Source organism: Ammospiza caudacuta, chromosome 7 (assembly GCF_027887145.1).
Source record: "Ammospiza caudacuta isolate bAmmCau1 chromosome 7, bAmmCau1.pri, whole genome shotgun sequence".
In the NCBI taxonomy this organism is placed as follows: domain Eukaryota; kingdom Metazoa; phylum Chordata; class Aves; order Passeriformes; family Passerellidae; genus Ammospiza; species Ammospiza caudacuta.
Window position 1 is genome coordinate 31334997 of NC_080599.1, and position 20814 is coordinate 31355810.

The 20814-nt window shown below is 39.3% G+C and overlaps 1 protein-coding gene across 1 annotated transcript; it reads right to left on the reverse strand.

Annotated features, from left to right (window-relative positions):
• Nucleotides 1-1630: 1630 nt before the first annotated feature.
• RWDD3 (RWD domain containing 3) lies at nucleotides 1631-12473 on the reverse strand. The gene is made up of 4 exons (XM_058808657.1): nucleotides 12389-12473; nucleotides 6664-7142; nucleotides 5837-5952; nucleotides 1631-5738 (listed from the first exon to the last, which is right to left on the reverse strand). The coding sequence occupies exons 1-4, from the start codon at nucleotides 12471-12473 to the stop codon at nucleotides 5624-5626; spliced, it is 795 nt and encodes a 264-aa protein (XP_058664640.1). The 3' UTR covers nucleotides 1631-5623.
• Nucleotides 12474-20814: the final 8341 nt, after the last annotated feature.

A 20814-nucleotide genomic window follows, 5' to 3' on the forward strand; every position in this document is an offset into this window, starting at 1 on the left:
GAAACCAATGCAAAAACCCTTCCTTTTGGCTTCTCTGAGAGCCATATCACCAGTGTTTTTATTGCTGCCTGTTCCTTTCTAACACCTCCACTTCCACCAAATAAAAATCAGCCTCTGGCACAGCTCAGCTTCTGTTCAGCATCTCACATGGACAGTGTTCTCACAAGCAACTCAGTTATTTTACTTCAAAAAAGAACTGCTTTTTATTGTATCTTGGCTGAAAGGTAGTCATAGCACCATCTCCCATAAAAATACACCCTGTCTCTATACCACTACAGAGGAGTGACTGATCAGAGACCAACAAAATCATTTTCCATTGGTCTTTTTTCTAAGTACAACTAAAAAATGGTCAAAGTACATTGAGTTTACCACCTTCAGTCTTAAAATCGTGGCACTGATTTTGCTGTGCAGTGTTCCCTGGGATTAACACATGTGTAAACTTAGCTTATTACCCTCTGTGGCACTAACATAAAAGGAGTATCAGAGAGCTTTCCCCATGTAAAGCTCAGATCAAGCAGCAGCCAACCACTCACCTTCTGCATTGGTGGAATTCATCCATCGATTCTCTACACAAAGTTCAAGAAATATCCAGCTAATCCCTTCAGTGGCAGTTAGATGTTATCAAAAGTGGTCCCACAAAGGCCTGGAGAGCAGCCTGCCTCCACCCAGCTGGCACTGAGATCTAGCCTGACACACTGGGTTGGCCTGTTAAGCTCAGCTCCAGAAAACTGATCCTTGGACAGCCTCCCATAGCTGATACATAGGAATGTAAAAGTTGACAATAGGAAAAGCAGCACAAAGTAGAGTTAATGTTCTCATGCAGAGCTCTTTTGTAACAAGTCTCATCCTAAAACAATGCTTTGCATTCAAGTTACAATAGATAATAATGTATACGTGTAAAGAATCAGAGATATTTACAGTGGGAAATACTAATAAAATATTACCTCAATTCCATGATCAGCTATGTTGTAACACAGGATACAAACTGATTACTGGTATTACATTAAGAAACAAAGAAAATTCAAAAAGTGCAGCAGTTGCTACCTTATTAGCATAAAATTAAAGCATCTGAGTGCATAATTAATTCAAGACATTAAGGGACTCACCTTTAGAGTCCAAAGAATTCCTTAATTTAATGTATTTTAAGCAAATTTTTATGTTACCCTAACGAGTTCTCTTCACTGCAGATTAATACTTTGAAGTTAGACAACACAAACTAATATAAAAGCCAATACATGAGCATAGAGAAAAACAGCTGCAAAATCTATCAGCATATTTATATTCCAAGTTCCATTTATGTCTACAATTAAGAATATAAACAATCATAACTCTTGCATAAGATAACGAAAAATTAAGTATACACACAAAATATAATACCATAGCAGAGTGCTGCCAGTGTTGCATGTGTTATACACAAAAAGACAGGAAGATAATGCTTACTACTACTATAAGATATATTAAAGTTGATTCCAGCAGTTGCACTATTTCATAATATAAGCAATTTCAGTCCCAAACTCTGGCAGAAATATAGTGAATGCAACATTTCATCATCTTATTTCAAACGTACTATAGCATGGTTATGTTTGTGTTTTCACAGATAAAGCTAAACAAATCAAGGGACACTAGAGGCTTTAAATCATCCATATGTAGGGTTTATTAAACTATTTTTAAAAGAAACAACGTAAACAAAATATTTTTTCCACTATGAAGTTTCTTAAGGCTCATTACATTACCTCTGCATATAATTTATACTCATCTCAGTGGGTTTTGTGGGTCGTTCACACCAGAAGCAAGAGACAAATGCTCTTATTATAGGAAAATGAGATGTAACTACAAAACCACAAAAATCAGCCTGATCCACAAAACAATCAAATCTACTTTCATTTATTTTTAATTGATTGTGTCAAGGATTTTCATGTATGAGTTCTTACAGTGTCCTGTCCTCCCTGTAATATCAAATAACAAATTTAGGGGTGGTGGAGGGAAGAATTACTGAGACTAAGCATGAAAACCAGGTGAATTCCCAATACTGATGTCCTCCATTTATCTCCCCCCTCAGGATTGTTCTTGTTTCCTCAACCTATTTTTTGTTTTCTTCATACTTAATAAGCCAAGGTATTCAAAAAGACCAAAAAACCTGTTTTATCCTAAAAAACTTGATTCTTCAAGTTGTCATTCCTATTGCAACATCTTTCATTTTAGCCTGATTTTTAAAGGAAACTATGATTATACATCTGTGCTGTCCATACAGAAGCAAGCATATTATTACTACAAAGTTTTCCTAGAACTTCTGAATTTAAGTAATTTCAATTAAAACGAAAGGTTAACAACCTGAAAGAAACCAAGTACCTACAACTTTGATGAAGAAGGTAACAGGTGAAAAAATGCTTTTCATCCATTAAAGATTTATGCAAGAAATAATCAATTTATGCACAATCAATACCAGGCACAGGGAAACCCACCTGGAGAACACCATCAGGAATGTATCTCCTGCAGTGAAGGCTTCATGTGTGCTATAGCTTAGAAACTAGCAAGGCCACAGGAAACAAGGCCTTACTGACCATGCTGTTTGAAGAACTGTTTATAACATCACACCCACAAGAATGCTAGCTTCTCATTTGTTAAACCACCTTTAATTTGTGGATTTCTTCTTCCTTGCAAATGAATTGACAGATTCCAATAGTTACATCCTCTTCACTAACTTTTTACACAGTGATGCATTTTTTTCTTTGCTTCTTATTCTTCTGTATCTGTGTATTTTGTTCTTCTGTGTCTGCCTCAACTCCCTTGGAAGGCAAAACATGCACCACAGGACCCATTCTGATGATTTTTGTGCCCCAGAGGTTCACAGGCTAGCTCATCTCTTTTTACAATGAATGCAAACAAACCATCAGTTAACAGACAGCTGCAACATCCTTCCAGAAGAACAGCCTTTAAAAATATTGTTTACTTGTCTGAACAGAAGATATCCTCCTACCCTTCAAAATAAGTGACTGATTGATAGGTAGGCAAGAGCATTTGCTTTAACAGAATCAGACTGACATCAGTTCTCATGTTCTCTGCTGTCTGAACTGTATCAAGCTGATCAGATTTGTAATTTTCCTGAGGCACATCAAACCAACCTATAAACTGTAGTCCTTTCCTACAGTGAACTTGTGGATTTGTCCAGTGTGAGCTAGCGAGTAACAAATTTAACTACGGTAAAAATCCATTGTAAAAACTACATTTTCCATCTCCTAAAACACAGAAATCATCCAGCTTCTTACAGCTTCATTTGGCAGGAAGATGAGCGCACATCAGGAGAGAGCTGCAACTTACCCAATTATTAACTTTTTCTTTTTAATTGGCTGTTCCAATGCCAGCTCTGGCCAAACAGTTGACCAGGAAGGCATCAGGCAGTAAAACTCAAAAAATACATGTGTTTATATTCAAGTGCAACTGGCAGCCACTGACACCACAAATGGCTTTTCTAGAAGAGAGGAAAACTTTAGTAAGTCTGCATCTAATCTTGCAAGAAAGATGATCACCCCAACTTATGGCTCAATTATTTTGAAGTCACATGCATTTTGAGATCACACAAGCAGGTAATGCCATTCAACCTGATTCCAAAAATCAGCAGATTCACAATGCAAAATCTTAACAATTTAGTTTTGCACAGAGATACTGATTATGTTTCCTTATGCTGTACAGGCATAGGTCTTGAGTTTGATATTTGTCAGATGTGTCACAGTAGAAGGAGAGACTCCCTGCAGCTTTTCAAAACTTTATACTGCACTGACATATAATTTTTCAACACCTGAGAACAACTTGATTCTGGAAACTGTAATTTAAAATACATGTTATTTTAATGATACTTCTGTGTTTTATTCTTCCTTGTAAAAGTGAGGATTCATCTTCACATGCACTTAAAATGATAGAAAATTAGATTTCCTGTCCCTCAGGAAGCAATTTCAAAATAACATAGAACAGATTTGTAAAACCTGTTCAACCCAGTCTCTCTTCTTCTGAGCCTGAAGTACTGTATGTGGTAAACATGAAATACTCACTAAGAAGAACTCTGCTACTATCTCAGTAAATTTGCATCAGTGCATAAAATAACATGCAACATACATATTTGAGACACTCTATATGAGAAAAATCACCAAACTCCTGAAAAACTTCAGAGACTCACAAACAATACAGAACCCTTTATGCATCTGATATCTCAAGGAGTAAAATATAAAAACCTTCCTAGTCTGCTTTAGTTACTTCTCTAGAATATATAAAGGAAGAGGTATGATCTCATGGGCTGAGCATGAAACAGGAAATCAGATCTTACATAATGATTTGCCAAACCACACTTTCGGAACTAAACAAATAGTTCTGGTCTTCCCCCAGAACAATGGAAATAAATTAGTTTATACTGAATTGATCAAATCTGTTTAATTACAGAATACATGAGACATTTGGCTTCTGAGAATGAATTTTAGAGAGCAGTAAAGCACATGTTTAGCTACATGCTAAAGCCAATTGAAATGGCAAATGGCAGTGCCAGCTACTAAGAAAATCATGATTGCAAAATTTTTATTACTGGATAATTTATCTAGTCTTGTAGAGAATGGTTTCAGGTAAAATAGAAACCAAAGGATACACATTAATAATTGTAATAAATAAGTATCCAATCCTCCCTAGGTAAACAGAACTTGCACAATTCATAAAATTATGCATATAATTTGTAACATTATACAGATATAAAGCACAAACTACTGATAAAAAAAATTTACAGGTTGGCCAAGGCCAGTGACCAATCAAAAAAAACCCAAATAAACAAACAAAAACAACTTGGCAGAAGCCTTGAAAGATGGAAGACTAAAGTCTGCATATATACTGCTCCAACAGTTTAATTCAATCAAGATACCTGAAGCTGCACAGACAGTAAAACCAGATAAAGTGCAAAAAGACATCTGTAAACTACCAAAGAAAATATTACAATTGGCTCTACCTCAGCTTTTCATCAATTTAAATCCTCTATGTGGGTGTTTTTATAAATTTTAGAATGAAAACTAATATTCAAAAAGACGCTTCTAAGTTTTTTTCAGGCCTCAAGTGACATGAGCTTTTTCTTCAAATCAACCATCTAGTGTTTGTAATCAATTAAAGGGAGAATGAAAAATTAGCATATGAACTCCTAAGGGACATTAAGTATATGCTGTCCTCACATATTTAAATGTGTGTTTGCTATGTTTTTATGGAAATATCTTCATACAGTCTTCCAAAGCAAAATTAATCACGTGTTCTAACAAGCCATTATTGACACATTCTACCATGAGAGAGGAAACAGAGCACTGCAAACAGGGACTATAAAACAGAGTCTGACTAGAAGACTATTTTTTAGCATTATTTCTTCCCAGTCTCTCATGCTTGCCATGCAATTATTACAATCAACATCACAATTTTTTGACATTCATGTCAAAAAACAATCAGTTCTTAAGGTATTAATTGCCTTTTTCTTGCAAAAGATTGACTACTACTGGTATTTCTTGCAGAAAAGCTTCAAGATTGTTTTGCCACATTAGTCCTTCTATCTTCCATCTGCATCTGCAGTCTACTGCTTTGGTCAGAGGTCCAGTGGTTTCTTCTAATTTTACTTTAAGAGAGGAGGCACAAACTCAGAGAAAAGAGTTGTAAGTCCTGCAGTTTCAAATTCCTTTTGTAGCTCCTCCAGTGCTGAATATTCTTTGACTTCAAACATCTGAAACCTACATTGTAAAAGGGAAACTCATGAATATGCCTGGATTTGTCAGAATGTTATTATCAATTCTGTTACTTTTCTACCCACAACAGTACTAAATTATACCTTTTATGCTGGGACTGTAGTTCTGTCTCACACAGTACTCTCATCATTTTCTCTTTGCATTTCTTTCCACTTGAGTTCACATCCACCTTAGAAGTTTTCTGAAGAATCAAGTACTCCTAAATGACAAAAAGAAATCCCAAAATATTAAATGTCACCTAGTATTTCCAAAGTTTAGTCAAATGCAAAAGCTCACTCAAAATGTATTCTTTTTTAAAACACTGCAATCAAACTTTGAAAGTGCCCATGCCAAAAAGTGCACAACTGCTTCTATTCATCAGCTTTAAGTTAAGCAGGCCTAACTGATTAAGAGAACAGGAGTTAGAAAAGCCAAAACATTCTCCTCCAACATCACCACAAAAGCTCATCTAAAGCAGCGGGAGTTTGTATGTACAGACAAGAATTCCAAAGCCCAGGCATGCACTAGGAATACCATGTGGTTTTAAGGAAAGAGACAGTTAATAATGAGTTAGAAATTTGTCTGTTACTAATTCCTCACCAAAAACTTTTCCACTTTCTGGGGCATTAGGGAAATATAGGAAACTGAATCTAGGCATATTAAGGTCAGGTAACAAAGGGATATGGGGTATATAGGGTATAGTTCTAATGGCAAGCAAAGCAATACAGGCCACAGGTCTACAGGTATCACTGTAGACAGAACAGAACACCTTTTTCCTAAATACAGAATAAAGTCGCTGGGTCTTCCTACTCTCATAATGATCAATTTGCTTCCAAAATTGTTAATCTTAGAAAAACACACACAAAATATTCAGACACAGAGGTTTCAGTGGTAAATCAATACAACTAGTCAGCATTCATTGTTCCTGCACCTTAATGCTGTTCCTGTCACCCTGAAGAAGAATCAATATTATCTTGCCCATGAACATCAGTCTTCCAGTCAGCCTTAGATCTGAAGCCCATTTTTCCACAGTTTTCACATATTTTGCCTTTGCTCTCATGTGATCTAAATGCAAAAGGAGCATCCAGATACCATCTTCTGTTCCCTTTGACAAAGTAGTTTTTTCATTGCAAACTGTTGCTGATTGCTTAATGACATCTTGAAGATGCTGCTGTACCCAAAGAATCAGGTTGTGTACCATGGGCTCAGAAAGATGCTGCTTGGCTTCTTCAAGTAATTTCTCTCTCACATCCACACACTGGGCCCTTGTAAGCTGGTCTGAGGTAACAGAAATATCTGGTACAGTTGATGGGTAATTGACTGGTAAATGAAAAAACAGCTTTAAAAGTACATCTGTATCCAGCACTTCTTTCACAGCGATTTGAATTCTAAATGAGATTCCATGCGTCTCTGGAAAATAGAAAAAAATCCCAACATTAATAGTTTGCTTGAAGTTGAAATACATATATATCACTAAATCATGTTATTTTCTTTAACAATTCAACTCAAATAATTCACATTTCCTATAAAATAAGAGGGGGTGATTTTTTTTTTCTGCAGGGTGGGGGCTTGCAGCCAATGGCTCAAGCTATACCTGCAGGCAATCCTGAAATGAAACACTTCTATAACATAGTAGAAGAAAAGTTATTAACACATTCTAAAAAGCATTCACACCTTTTGGCTCTTTCAAAGTCTAGACAAGCCAGTAATAAAGAACTGTCTCTCTCAAACACATAACTCAGCTTCCACAGCTCAACAGCAAAAGCAAGGGCAACTGAAAATAGAGACTTTTCTGGATGGACTCAGCACTGCCCTAAGTTTACTCCTACAGAAATCTGTAAGGCTTCCAATATCAATACTAATGCAAGGCAAACAGACTTGCACCAGCTATTTTTTAAGACAATCATTCAAAAGCATTTCCACACTAAGCAGAGACTTGGAAAGAAACAAGCCGGATTCTTTGTCCCCCACAACTTGCAGAGAAAATACACTTAAATCTTTTCTGCCAACTCCTCTACAACAGTTGGACTGACATAAGGAAACCATCTCTGTTGGACACCTGACCCTAGATAATACATATCTAATTATGCATGTACTCCTATGAATGTATGTTTATTATCTTCATAGCTGCTCAAATCTGTTGTAGGGCTACTTAAGAATAGAATTATTTTCAGAGTGGAAAGGATACACTCAGTATGCAGCAGGAAAGGCTGAAGATCACATCATCCTGATAAATCACACAATCAAAGATGCAAAGATGCTTAATATTAAAGTTATATACAGTATTTCATTTAATGAAATAAAACCTTAACTAGAAGTCTCACAGAAAAACAATACAAAACTTGACAAAGTACGGACAAAGACCTTTCTTTCACTCCTCTGCCATGAAGTAAGAGGGTATCAATCAGACAAAAGATGATCTTCTTCAGATGTTCTCTGCTTCACCCCTTTGATGCATTCTAAACACTTCACTCCTTTTCTTTCAAAAATTGCTAAAATGTCAGGTTGTTTCACTCTATGAGGGCAGAAGAAGCCAGATTTGAAAGGCAGATTAGAGGAGAGCTGAGCTTCAGAGCAGGTCTTTTGAAGTGACTTGCACTCTTCCCCCTCTACCCTACCTTACCTTCCTTTACATGACAGTCAGATGAATTATGTTTGATTAGTATTACTGATGCCACTAACCAACCTCTCACAGTGCCTCTCACATGAAATGTATGATTTTATATCTGAAATCTACTAAAAAGTGAAAGAATCTAAAAGTGACTTGGACAGACAGAAGTACTTTAGAAAGCTTATCCAAGGGCTTGTTTTCAAACCTTCTTCCTGGGTCATACAAAAAACTCTCAAGGTCAGAGAAGTCACAAAATAAAATCCGCATACCTCCAAACCCAATAATCAAATTCTAGCAGTACTATGAAGAAGTCTCCAAGTCAAATCCAGTGGTGAAAGCAGTAGATGCAATTCCAGTGAATTCAATGGAATCACACCCAACCGTGCCCATATTTACAGGCACCACATGTCAAAAGAGTCATTTCCAGACAACAGGAAATGACTCTTTATCTTCTATCCTCCAAGTCCCTATCAAAGGTTTCAGACTACTTTTAAGACAAATGCATTCCTCAGAAAAACACCAGCCTTGGAAGAAGACCCTTGCACATGGCCAGCAGTTACTGAGGAGGACCTCAAGCCATCCCACTCCTAATTTCTGTTTTCTCATGCCCTAACAAGTGTTTCTTCCTGGGTGCCAGCAGCAGTGGCTCCTCTGCCATTACACTAGGCTCAGCACACACAATCACAGGCACAGGCAGCAAACCCGCCCTGCGTGTCCTGGAGGCCCCAGCACGGAGCTGTCTGCACACACAGCCACTGCACCAGACAGTGCTGCTGCCCCATGCCCCTCAGCTGCCCCCACTCAGGGCAGCCCCACCTGGCACCTGCCTGAATGGGGCCAGCACTATTGAATCCTGCCTGAGCATCACTTTGTTTTCAACTATGTTGCCACCAGATTTTAAATGCACAGCCTATATAAATTGAAAAATACTGCTCTATCACCAGCTTAATTACAGTGACAGAAATACATGTTACCTTTCTGATAATCCTCCTAGGATTTTTCCCCTAGCTTGTCACAACAGACCTCACCAACTCAGAAGGAACAGAGGGATAGACAGGCCAACCCTGCCCCTCCGACAAGGGCCTCCTGCTGCAGTGATCCTATTCTTAAACCTGCAAAAATCCCACACCTCTCCTTATGATGAGCTAATCTGAAGGAGGCAGAACAGCCTCGCATCCCAAGGTGTATCACCCTGAGCCATCAGGAAAAGCCCAGCCGTGCTCATTTACATCTGCTTCAGACTTTACTTTTTTAGAAAGCAGAATCAGTTCAAGACCTGTGCAGGGCTACAGCATCTAAGTTTAACTAAACCTTGCAGCATCCATTTTCTGCACCAGTGCTGCAGACAGTGGCAGAACAAAGAGCAAAGCAGCGGCGCCCCACGCAACCTGGCTCCAAAGAAATATTTCCTTTGTTTGCACATGCTACAAGGGCCGAGTTGTCTTCACAGCAACATGATGGTTATTTCTGAAATAAAAGCTTGGGTATGACTGTTCTGCTGGCATTTAATGTGCTAATCAGACCAAACTCAATACATTTTAACTCATTTCCCCCCATAGCTGCATGCTTATCAGTATATTTAGCTCTAGCATACTTCAGATTTTTTCTTATGTTCCATGTCAACCAGACAGATATCCCCCTCCTCTCCTGCCCAAAGGCATTTTATGCAACACATGCAGTCTATTTTTAAATTCAGAAAATGGCACCTACTAACGTACAAGCTTAGAATATCTACACATATTTTTATAGCAAGCTTGGTGAACAGACCAAAAGAGAACAGATTAACAATTAAATTATGGATTTCTATCTGTAACACTAATCTTCGCAAATAGATATGTAAGGTAAAAAAGATACAGTGTAATTAGTTTATTTAAATTCATCCACACATTGGTTTTGATAAAAACACATTTTACATTCTGAATACTTCATTTTTAAATTCCAAAAAGCCAAAGTTTTTACCATACTAAGAGACGTGTAAAAGCATTCTCTCACATTTCTCAAAACCACGAATCCCCAATGGCCTCCTTTTTGATCCCATGGATCTACACACAAATTACTCTTAATGTCTTAGAGATTGCATAACATAACAGTCTTCCTGGAAGTTATGTCTGTGCACCACTGGTCAATGACAACTTACATGGTTTGAAGAGCTAAAGCAAATGTAATCTAATGACTGGAGTGCAAGTCAATTGTAAACTGACTAGAGATTCTACAGCTCCAACAAGTAAATTCCAAGAGTAAGAAAAATACAAATAACCATTGTTGTAAAATAATCTTTCCAATTCCAGCAGAACGATGTAAACCAATCAAATATACCTGATCCTACCATATCATGAACACAGGGCCTGGTTAGAGGCCCTCCAACATCACATAACAATATAAATAAAATAGTCTACTCCCATTGTGCACTTGTGGCACCTCACTTTATGTCCAGGAAGGATTTTAAACCTTTTAGATTCTAGTAACTTATAAACACCAAATCATTTTTCCATATATGAAGCACAGAGAAGAATGTGCCTACATTTTCCAACAGATTTGGAGGAACAGATGTGTATATGCAATGCTCGGATATACTCACTTTTTTTTAAATTAACATCTGATAAGCCTGGATACTGCTTTTTCAAACTATGCCCAAAATAACATTCTTGGAATTTTCACTTAAAAAAAAGCTCAGTTGAAACATTTCATCAATCACATTTCAAAAATACAAGCCTAAATACCAATTTAAAAGAATTAAATGGCAGAATTACATGCCTGCACTGGAGCAGGAGGTGTGTCGTGTATCTAGATAGAAAATTGGTAGTTTTAGATTACTGTGGTCAATTGTGCTCCCTACAGACACTAATGCCTTCATCCAACCTCTCCCCTCAAGCCCAGTCACTACAACAGGACAACTGCCCAGGACAATGTGCAGACATTCGGAATATCTCCAGTGAGGGAGACTCCACAAGCTCTCCTTGCAGCCTCCAGCACTCAGTCACCCTCACAGTAAAAAAACTCTCCTTATCCATCTCAGTTCTTTAGGGCTGAATACATGCATGTGCAGACAAAATCTGACCACTGCATCCATCTCCAGCAGCATTCCCCATGACTGCACTGCAGGAAGCTGCTCCCTGTCCATCGCTGTGTGGGGGAGCTGGGCAGACCCTGCAAGAGCTCCCACACACTGGGGACCTGTGGTACACAGCATAGGCATATTCTGGCCTTATATGTGCACGTGTATCTCTCTCCAACAAGTATCTAAGAGTTGTCACATCTGTGGTAGGCACCAAGCAAAATTTACTAATGGCCTGGATCTAGACACCAACACTTGCATATCCTACCTGACAATTCAGCCTGACAGAGCTGCTATCGTACACTGTAACTACTGAGATTTATTCTCCCTTGTTGAAGGGGCATCTTCACAGCACGGTACAGCACAGACTAAAAAAAGCCATCTCTTAATACTATGTTCTGATCAGTGGCCACCATGGCTGATGCACAAACCATGAAGGCATCTACTGCACTCCTTGTCTACAGGATCCAGCAGCTAGAGGCAGCAAGTACTACAAACCTGATCATTCCACCCACGGCAGACACGAATATCAGCCTCAGTACCCTGTAAAACCTACAGCCCTAACATCCTGCTGAAGCAGCAGTAATATCTGGCACGTCACAGTGCCCAGGTAGTCAGCTTACTCCAGAAAAATACAGAGATAACCCAATGCTTCTTAGACACTGCAACAGCTGTACCCTACTCGCTATTACCAGACAACAGCTGGGCTTGCTAACGCGTACAAGATTCACTTGCTCGTCTTCCTAGAGAGCAGCCAGCCCGCTCCCAGCACTGGGCCGCAGGGCACCGAGCAGGTCCCTGACTGTGACCGAGCAGGGCCCGCTGGGCTCCGCGCTCCAAGCGCGGCCGCCAGCACAGACACCGGCGGGGCAGGGACACGCGACAAGCGACAGCAGCGAGCGACTGCGCCCGTGCTGAGCCCCGCCGTGCTTCCTCCCGGGGTCTGGTCGGGCGAGCCCGGGCTGTGGGCAGAGAGCGCGGCCGCATCACCTGAGGCCGCCAGCACCTCGCAGGCGCCCGGCTCGCAGTAGATGGCGGCGAGCGCCGACAGCTCCTCCCGAGCCAGCTCCGACATGGCCGCCGGCGCGCGCCGCCGCGCCCCCCGCCGGCTGCGGGGTCTGCACCATGGCCGCCAGGGGGCGCCGCCGGCCCGGAGCGCGCCGCAGCGAGGGGAACAAAATGGCCGCTGCGTGCGGCCCGCCCCGTGTGCCCCTTGTCACTCTTTGCGTCCGCCCGGCCCTGTCTCACAGCGGAACGCTGTGCGACGATCTGACCCACATGAGGAAGAGCCGGCTCGGCCTTGGGCTGTACACGGATCGCAGCCACACACAGCCCTGCAAAGTTACTAGAATACAAAATAATTTTTCTTATAATCAACTACTGTGGCTTCAAACCCGTTACCAGCCCTCACACCGAGGTTGTGCATTTCCAACAGCACCATTACGATGGCCGAAAGACAGGCTGGAAATAAATCCCCATAGACCAGTGTCTATATAGCAGGTGTTTGCTTATTGCAGCACTGGGGGTGAGGGGGCTGCCTCCCCCTAACTCACCCACCCGTGTCTGTGCTGTGGGATATTTACGCATTAAGTACTGCTTGGTATCACCGTGTCACTACAACATCATCACACAGGCTCCAGAACTAATTTACATTGTGTGATATGGTGGTTGTTAGACCATTCTTTTGCACTGCACTTGTGCCTCCCCAGTTTGCCAGAGCTCTTTGATGAAGGCTTCCAAGGTCTTCTTCACATCTGAACTTTTCAACTTTGTCATCAGACCATGCACAGTTATGGTGTTCCTTGGTCTGTCTGGTCTTGACTGGCCCAAATTCTTTGTTTTGTGGCTAATTGGCTTTGCCCTTGTCAATTTCTCATTCGTACTATACTTACCTATCTCTAAAGCTATCCACCTGGCAAGCTGTTTCTTCTTTTTTGTTTATTCAGCATTAAGCAACTAGTTAACCATATACTAACCATTACAATACATAAAAAGTTATTTATATCAGGTTATGTAGGTATGAAAATTATTATTCAAGTTATATAGGTATAAAATAAACTATGATTCAGGTTATATAGATATATAAAAAGTGATTATTTAGGTTATATTGATATCAGGTTATATAGATACATCAAGTTATACTGAGATCTTATAACTCAAGCTATATAAGCACCTTGTAACTTTGATCTTAATTATATAGGCATCAATTAACTCCCAGGCAAAATCATCCAGTATCTCCTATTATTACAAAATCACTTTTAAAAGCAAGGGCTGAGGAGTTACTTTTCAGGATTTCTAACCCCCTAACTTGTGTTGAAATTACAAGAACTAAGTGGTGGCTGAGCAGGGGAGGAGGAAGATGCTGGGAGGGAGCAGCACAGCCAGGCCACTGTCAGAAATGAGGCTGTGGTGGAAATTAGCCTTAGAAGTGCCTCCATTCTATTATTAAGAACTTCCTTGCCCTGGTCTTTCCCCCTTCTTCTCTGCCACTTTGCATATTCCATTTTACATGTTTAAATAAAAAAGTCGATGTAAATGTCTTTTGAATTGACACTATCGCAAGACATAGAGGTCCCTATGAATAAGTTTCTGCACTCTGACATTTGGAAGTCATCAAATGAGACAGTATAATGTCAGCTTGATATTTTTCACTCTATGAAAATATCGGCTTCATGTCAAAGTTCTAAATTCCATTTTAATGTAATAAATTTTTGTGTATTCACAGACAACTGAAAATGCTAAATATTTAAATTTGAAATGAACATCTACAGTTACAATCTGGCCTTCATATTGCATTATTACAATTGAAAGTCAAGATCTTATTTCCTCTCTTTATTTCTTCAAGCATTGAAGTGTTTGATAGAATTTTAGCCACATTCTCTAAATGAATACTTCCCCATGAACACACAGCAAATAAAGTTAAAAAAGAAAAGCTTCGCTTCTTAGTCAGCCTACATTAAGCCAGCTCCAACATCCTGTCACAAAACAATTGTGCCACCAGTATCTCCACTTTGCCTGACAAGGCAAACAGAATGCAACCTTTCATACATAGGTTAGATTAATCTCCCCAGGGTTATTTGCAAAAACAGTATCCTTTACCTCCCATTCAGTATAATTACAGCCTCAGCCAGGTATTGTTTCAACAACCTCTAGTGAATATATATCAAATAGTGCATTTAGACCAGTTTTTCCCTAACCTGAGTGACAAATCAGAGAAGGAGTATGTCATTGTCATACCATAAAACTTTCACACCTTCTTTTATGATAGCTCACAGGCAGCTCCTCACAGCCAGCTGACTCCTTCCTCCACAGCACAGCCAACTAACTCCAACTCCCTCTCAACTTGCCAGCCCACCCTTTTATAACACTCACTGGATACACCTGTGGCCTATTAAGGGCAGGCCTGTTCCTAATACCATAATTAGCACAGCTGCAGCTCCTCAGGGGTGAGATTGCCTTCAGCACTAACTCTTATTCTTCTACAATCCATCCTCCCACAGGAGCAGACAGACATTTGGAAAAAAGTAACTTTGGAATATCCATCTGTACCTTTTACCATCAATTCCATGCCAGCCCCTTTGCCACCTCCTCGATCCTAAGTGCAGGCAGTGCTACAAGCACATCCTCCAGAAGGCACGAAGGACACTACGAGGTGCAGGGGGTCACTGCAGTTGCCCATTTGGGGTTCACAAGACCAACACTGATGAGGAACCCATAACCACAGTGAAGGTGGCAGCTGAACAGTGCAACACCTCTGCCTTTGGCACTGCTGCAGTGCCCACATTTTCTGATACAACAGTGCTGCCAGCTCTAATGCAGCCAGAATGACACAGCCAGAGCTGTCCTTGCCTGAGTTAAATAGCACCACTTTTTCAGAGACCTGAGAAAGAAGCTACCATTTCTCTAATAACAACTGTAAGTGCTATTGCAATGGTAAAAGTGCCTTGTACAAAAATGGCAGAGAGAAACCAACAGGAAACTTGTAAAAATCTTTTCAAATAAACTAAGGCAAAAGCTTGAAGAAAACAGATAGAGAAGCAAACCCACTAATTGTGAAAACACATGATAAAACATGGAAGTATTTTTCTCCTAGTATTCTTAAGTACAGCTACTGGAACATTGTCTTTTTTTTTTTCCTGTGTTTTTATTTACAGTTTAAATGAACCCATTTAACAAAAAATTTACATTGCAAATTAAAGCTGCCAAAAATTGCATGGTTTGCTGTAAGGTTAAATTCAGCATTTTCATGAGGTTTCGCTTTTCAGTTCTTGAAAATGAGGCAACAAATTCTCATTGATATATAAAAAAATACTTAATTTGAGAGCAAAACAAAGCAGAGAAAAACCTTTCCTATTACTTTTCCTTGTAAGTATTTTAGAAGCAAGTTTTTCAAGGATTTGTGATCTAGCAGTGCTTTTTAAAGGCACTTGCATTTATCCTCCATGCATGAAACTGCTCTCAGTCAATTCCCTGAGACACTTAATCTTTTGGCAGATGGAAACTCATTTTGAAAGTGTACTAATGATCAATTAAAGCATTAGCTATCTCTGCAGACAGGAGGTTTATGGGGTCATAGTCTTCAGAAGCTGGAGGCAAGAACAGCAGCATGTTAGCAAAATAGCTAAAACTTTCTGTAGTTACCACAAAATTGGCATAACATGGGAAAACAAAAACGTGACAGTCTTTTTTTTTCCTCATATGTAGAAAACAAATGTGATGGTTTCTATTTTATGAGACAGGCCACGGTCCAAACTGAATGTCAGCAAAAAAAAAGAATCTAATCTTTTAAATTTTCTTAATGAAGCCTAATAATTATCCTAATACTTCCAATAAATTTACATAATCCTTTGAAAATTGGATTCATTTCGACTCCAGTCAGAAGTCTGTACCCACACTGCAGATAAGCAGACCCATACTGGGGGAGCTGCCATCAGAATCTGTGGCTCCCTGGAAATAATGTGTCATTTCACACGTGGCCAAGGCCTCATGATAAGGCCTGGAGTGCAGGACTCTGCCCAGAAGCTTCTATGCAATGTGATGTACAAGTAGTAAGACCAAAGAGATGTAACTGTCACATTCATAGAAGAATGTAAGATTCTTCCCTTAAGAGTTTGACAAGCCATTTTTTCTCGAAGGAGAAGCACATAAAAGTGATTAGCCATCTAATGCAAACTAAAATTGTTGCTTTTTATGACTTGACATGTCTAATATGACCATAGATTCCACTGATGAGAGAATCAATACTTACTTGATTCACTGCATAAAGATCTTTGCATGCAATTTACCTTGTACAAAGGTAGAATGATAAACAGAATACATTTTCTTTCAGTGGGAGTAAAAATGCATGAAGTTGCCTACTAAAAATTTGTAAAAATCTAGCAATCCTGTGCATTTTTTAAAATAACATATGTAAAAATACTTGTGGGTAGGGAAGGGTATGATACTGAAGAAATAAGCACATCTAGCATCTTTTCTTAAATCATTCATCTGCCACATCAAGTACATTGGCTTGTGGAACCTCACTACATGGAGTAAGCAAAGGAGACAGAGAATTAGCGTGCCCTATCATTTAGTAAGTGCTGGGAACAGATGCCTTTAAAAAGTGATGGCTCTGAAAGAGGCATTTCTACCGTCTATAAAAAACAAACTTTAGTAGAAGTCCAAATATTAGGAAATGCTTCTTAGTCTGGCAGTTCATTTTTGGCTGCTGAGCTAACACAATATATCTGCCTCCATCTCCTGCAACTGGCACATTAGCTCCTCTTCCCCCACACTTGGATACAAGAGTGGAACAAACACAATGGGAGTGTGTAAGATGACAGACTATTTATGACCATTTTCAGAGCACTGACATCCTTTGTCACTCTCACACCTTTTGAAAGCAGAACTGTATTCATCAGCACATTTGAGACTTCAAATTTACAGAGCACATTAAAGTCCTGGTGGTAAATAAATTATGTAAACACTAGACAAAATTTCACACTAAACTAGCACGCCTCTTTCACCTCATAATTCAGAAGTGGTAATCCAGAACACTTTGCTTTGGCAGTAGAAAGTAGCAATAATCAAGAATGGACACAACTATCTTACAGCAATAGAGTCTCTCATTTACAGCAAAGCAGGGCAGAAATTTTAAGCCTTAGCTGAAAAATTCTTAGAGGGATTGAAGCTAGGACCGTGAGCATAGTATGAAAGGAAGGAGCAAAAGTGTTTCTAGGGGACAGAGGAAAAAAAAATAAATGAGAGACAGAAGAGCTACAGCTCCCCCTTCCAAACTGCTTCCAAGGGCAAAATGCAGGATGACTCAGAGTCAGGAACTCCAAGCACCCCAGAAAGATCAGCCTCTGAATTACTCCCCAGTTACAGAGCACTCTTGTTGGCCAGATACTGACAGGACAAACTGCAGGAGAGCAGAGAGCTGGTCCCTTGTGACTGAGCAGGGAGGGTGCTGGAGGCAGAGCAGGCAGTCTGGTGCCCCTGTAGAGTGGCAGCAGTGCCAGGCACCCTGTGCAGGGCGGCCATTGCAGCCTGGAGTGACACCAGTGCAAGCGGCCAAAACCCATACCTGAATGCAGAATGGCTTCCTGCTCCAGGAAATCAAGGTCAGAACCACTCCTGACTGCATGTGATTACAGCTGGGAATGTTATGCTGGAGTCCTTTTCCACCAGTCCCAGAGAGTGCAGTTTCTGGGCACTGTGACATCCTTAAGCACAGGGCAGGCCAGGAGGGCACCCCTAACTTGTTTCATCTGCAAGAGTGAAACACAGTAGGTCAAGCAGGGCTTTGATACAGCAAAGCAGAACACAGGTGAACTTCAGATATCTAAATACAGAACTAATTATAGAAGCAGCTTTTCTTTAGTGAGTGTCTGCATTTTCCCTTTGTAATGTGCATGAGGTTAACCTTAGTTTGAGACAGGTTCCAAAATTTTGTTTCAGCCTGACCAGGATTGGGAACCTGATGTCACTGCAGAATTCCCTGAAAGGACTTGATCAGGATACTTCTTCACTTTCTTGGGCTCCATGAGCTCTCCAGACCTTCCTATACTTACAAAGAAAGAACATAAATGTATTTATTTATGCATATATACACACATTTCTTTTAATATAGCCTGAACAATAGTTTCTTAGTTAAAACACCCTTCCTAAGGATTAAAAAAAGCCCAATTTAAATCACCATTTTTCAAATTTACATTGGAATTATAATTTTAATTCTAACATCCATGCATCATGCATCAAGAAAACCCAAGCCTAAAGAAGAAAGCTCCATTTACTTCCTTAAGTCTTACTGCTTGTAGAAATTAATTATTTTCATTTAGTCTTTTAGGATTTTTTTTTACATTTCCTTGCATTCCTCTCAAGTTAGCCAGGCTCAGGATGAATGTATTTTTTGTCATATGCTCTTATTCTGAGAACTGCTGTTTCGGTTAGTAAACACTTGAATTTGGTCCTTGGGTTTTTGTTTTGTATTCACCTGAAAAATGAGTAAGAATATATTCAAAGATGTGACAATAGTTAAGTTGTAGTAATATACAATAACAGATAGTAACAATATCAAATATATACTCTATAGTAAGAGTTTAGTTGTAACAGACTAGAATCTCATGACACATGTAAAAGCTCATTTTAATAATTCTTACAGCTAAAAGCATGACCACCAAATACCAAAGTTAAGAAAAGTCTATTTATTTGATTCTCCTTTTAGTTTGATGACAAAGAAGTACATTGCATTAACAGTAGCACAGAAAAGAACAATTTTGAATCTGTTGTAGATAAAGGTAACAGGAGATAGTAAACACATGAAGTGGCTTGTGACAGTTTCCCCAGATTGAGCAGCGATTACAATTTCCACGCTCTCAACATCACACTGCCAAAATCAACAAAGCAAACTCGTGCTTTTGAAGCTTCTGAAGTACTCCCTACAGTGGTTTAGCCTTTCCATATTTAGTTATGAGAAATACAGAATCCTCAGTGTAGCAAGTTGCCAAATACATAAACCAACAACTACCAAAATAATCCCACAGGAAAACAACCCACCACCCCAAAAAGAGTACTCCTCAATCTTTACTGTTAGAACAGAGCAGTTCCTTCATGAGTCAGTTCCTTCATTTGCTTCATACAAACTCTCTTTTCATTTATCTTATCCATATATTGCCTATTTAGATGGAAATTTTATCTTCCTTGTTTATAATTTATATATATATATATATACATATATATATGAATCACTGAAAAGCTGAAAAAGGAATGAACAAAGTGCGTACGGGTAAGAGCATGTTTTACCTCTTAGGATTCTGGATAATATTTATTCCTACCATGCACAACAGTTGTCTATGAGGTGGGAACTAGTTGTGATCATTGGAATTCCAAAGTAGGAAAATTTCCCTGACTGATTTTTCCCTAAATGGGAAATGACTTTCCTGAAACATTAAGAGGGGCTTCCTATCAAAAGAAAAAAGGAAGGGAAAGGGAAAAGGAAAGGGAAAGGGAAAGGGAAAGGGAAAGGGAAAGGGAAAGGGAAAGGGAAAGGGAAAGGGAAAGGGAAAGGGAAAGGGAAAGGGAAAGTTCCAGTCAGTTAAACACAGGCCACTTTCAGAAAATGAAATGTACAGCTACTTTCACATTAAGGTTGGGAGTTTCAAGAAGGCAGCTTCCCTCATTTGAAAAGGTACAACGTGCTATTCTCTTACTCCTTTCCATTTCCAAGTGTTTTGCACAGCACCTGAAATTTACTGAGTCGTGCAAACTTAAAGCTATTACAGTGGAAGACTTTAAAAAGTTAGTTTCCCTTACTAAGCACAGACAATAATCAAATCTTTATGCCATGCATCACCCTTAGAAAACACTCCAATCAACCTCCTCCCCTGGCAATTTTGATACCCTTTTAGCCCAGTTATGTACACACCTGTAATATACCTCACTATACTCATGTCTTTGATTGTGTAGCCACACCCCCTTGTGCAATTCCTTATTATATAAAAAACTATGCTGTAATAAATATCATTAATGCAGCCAGGATGCCAAATGCAGATGCACTGCAGGAGGTGCTTTAAATAAGGCTTAGCTCAGTCCTGAATTCATTACATGACACACATTACGGATATGAAAATACTGTAATAATGTATTTTCTTACGTCAGAAAACCAACTTTTAAATATTCAAATAAATAGCCGTTAAATATCAATTTTGTCCTTTTAGAAATGCTGTTTTAAAAGTGACACTCATTTCCTGCTTCTAGCTGTGTTCTTCGGTTCAAAGAAAAATTGCAGATTAAGGCATGAGTGTTCTCCTTTTCTACATAACATACCTTTAAAATACTCATACCACACTACACCTCCTTTAACTGATTAACTGAAGTTTTCTGAGAATGTATTTGAATAGTTAAAATGTCTATGTGAAAACAAATACATGGTTTTA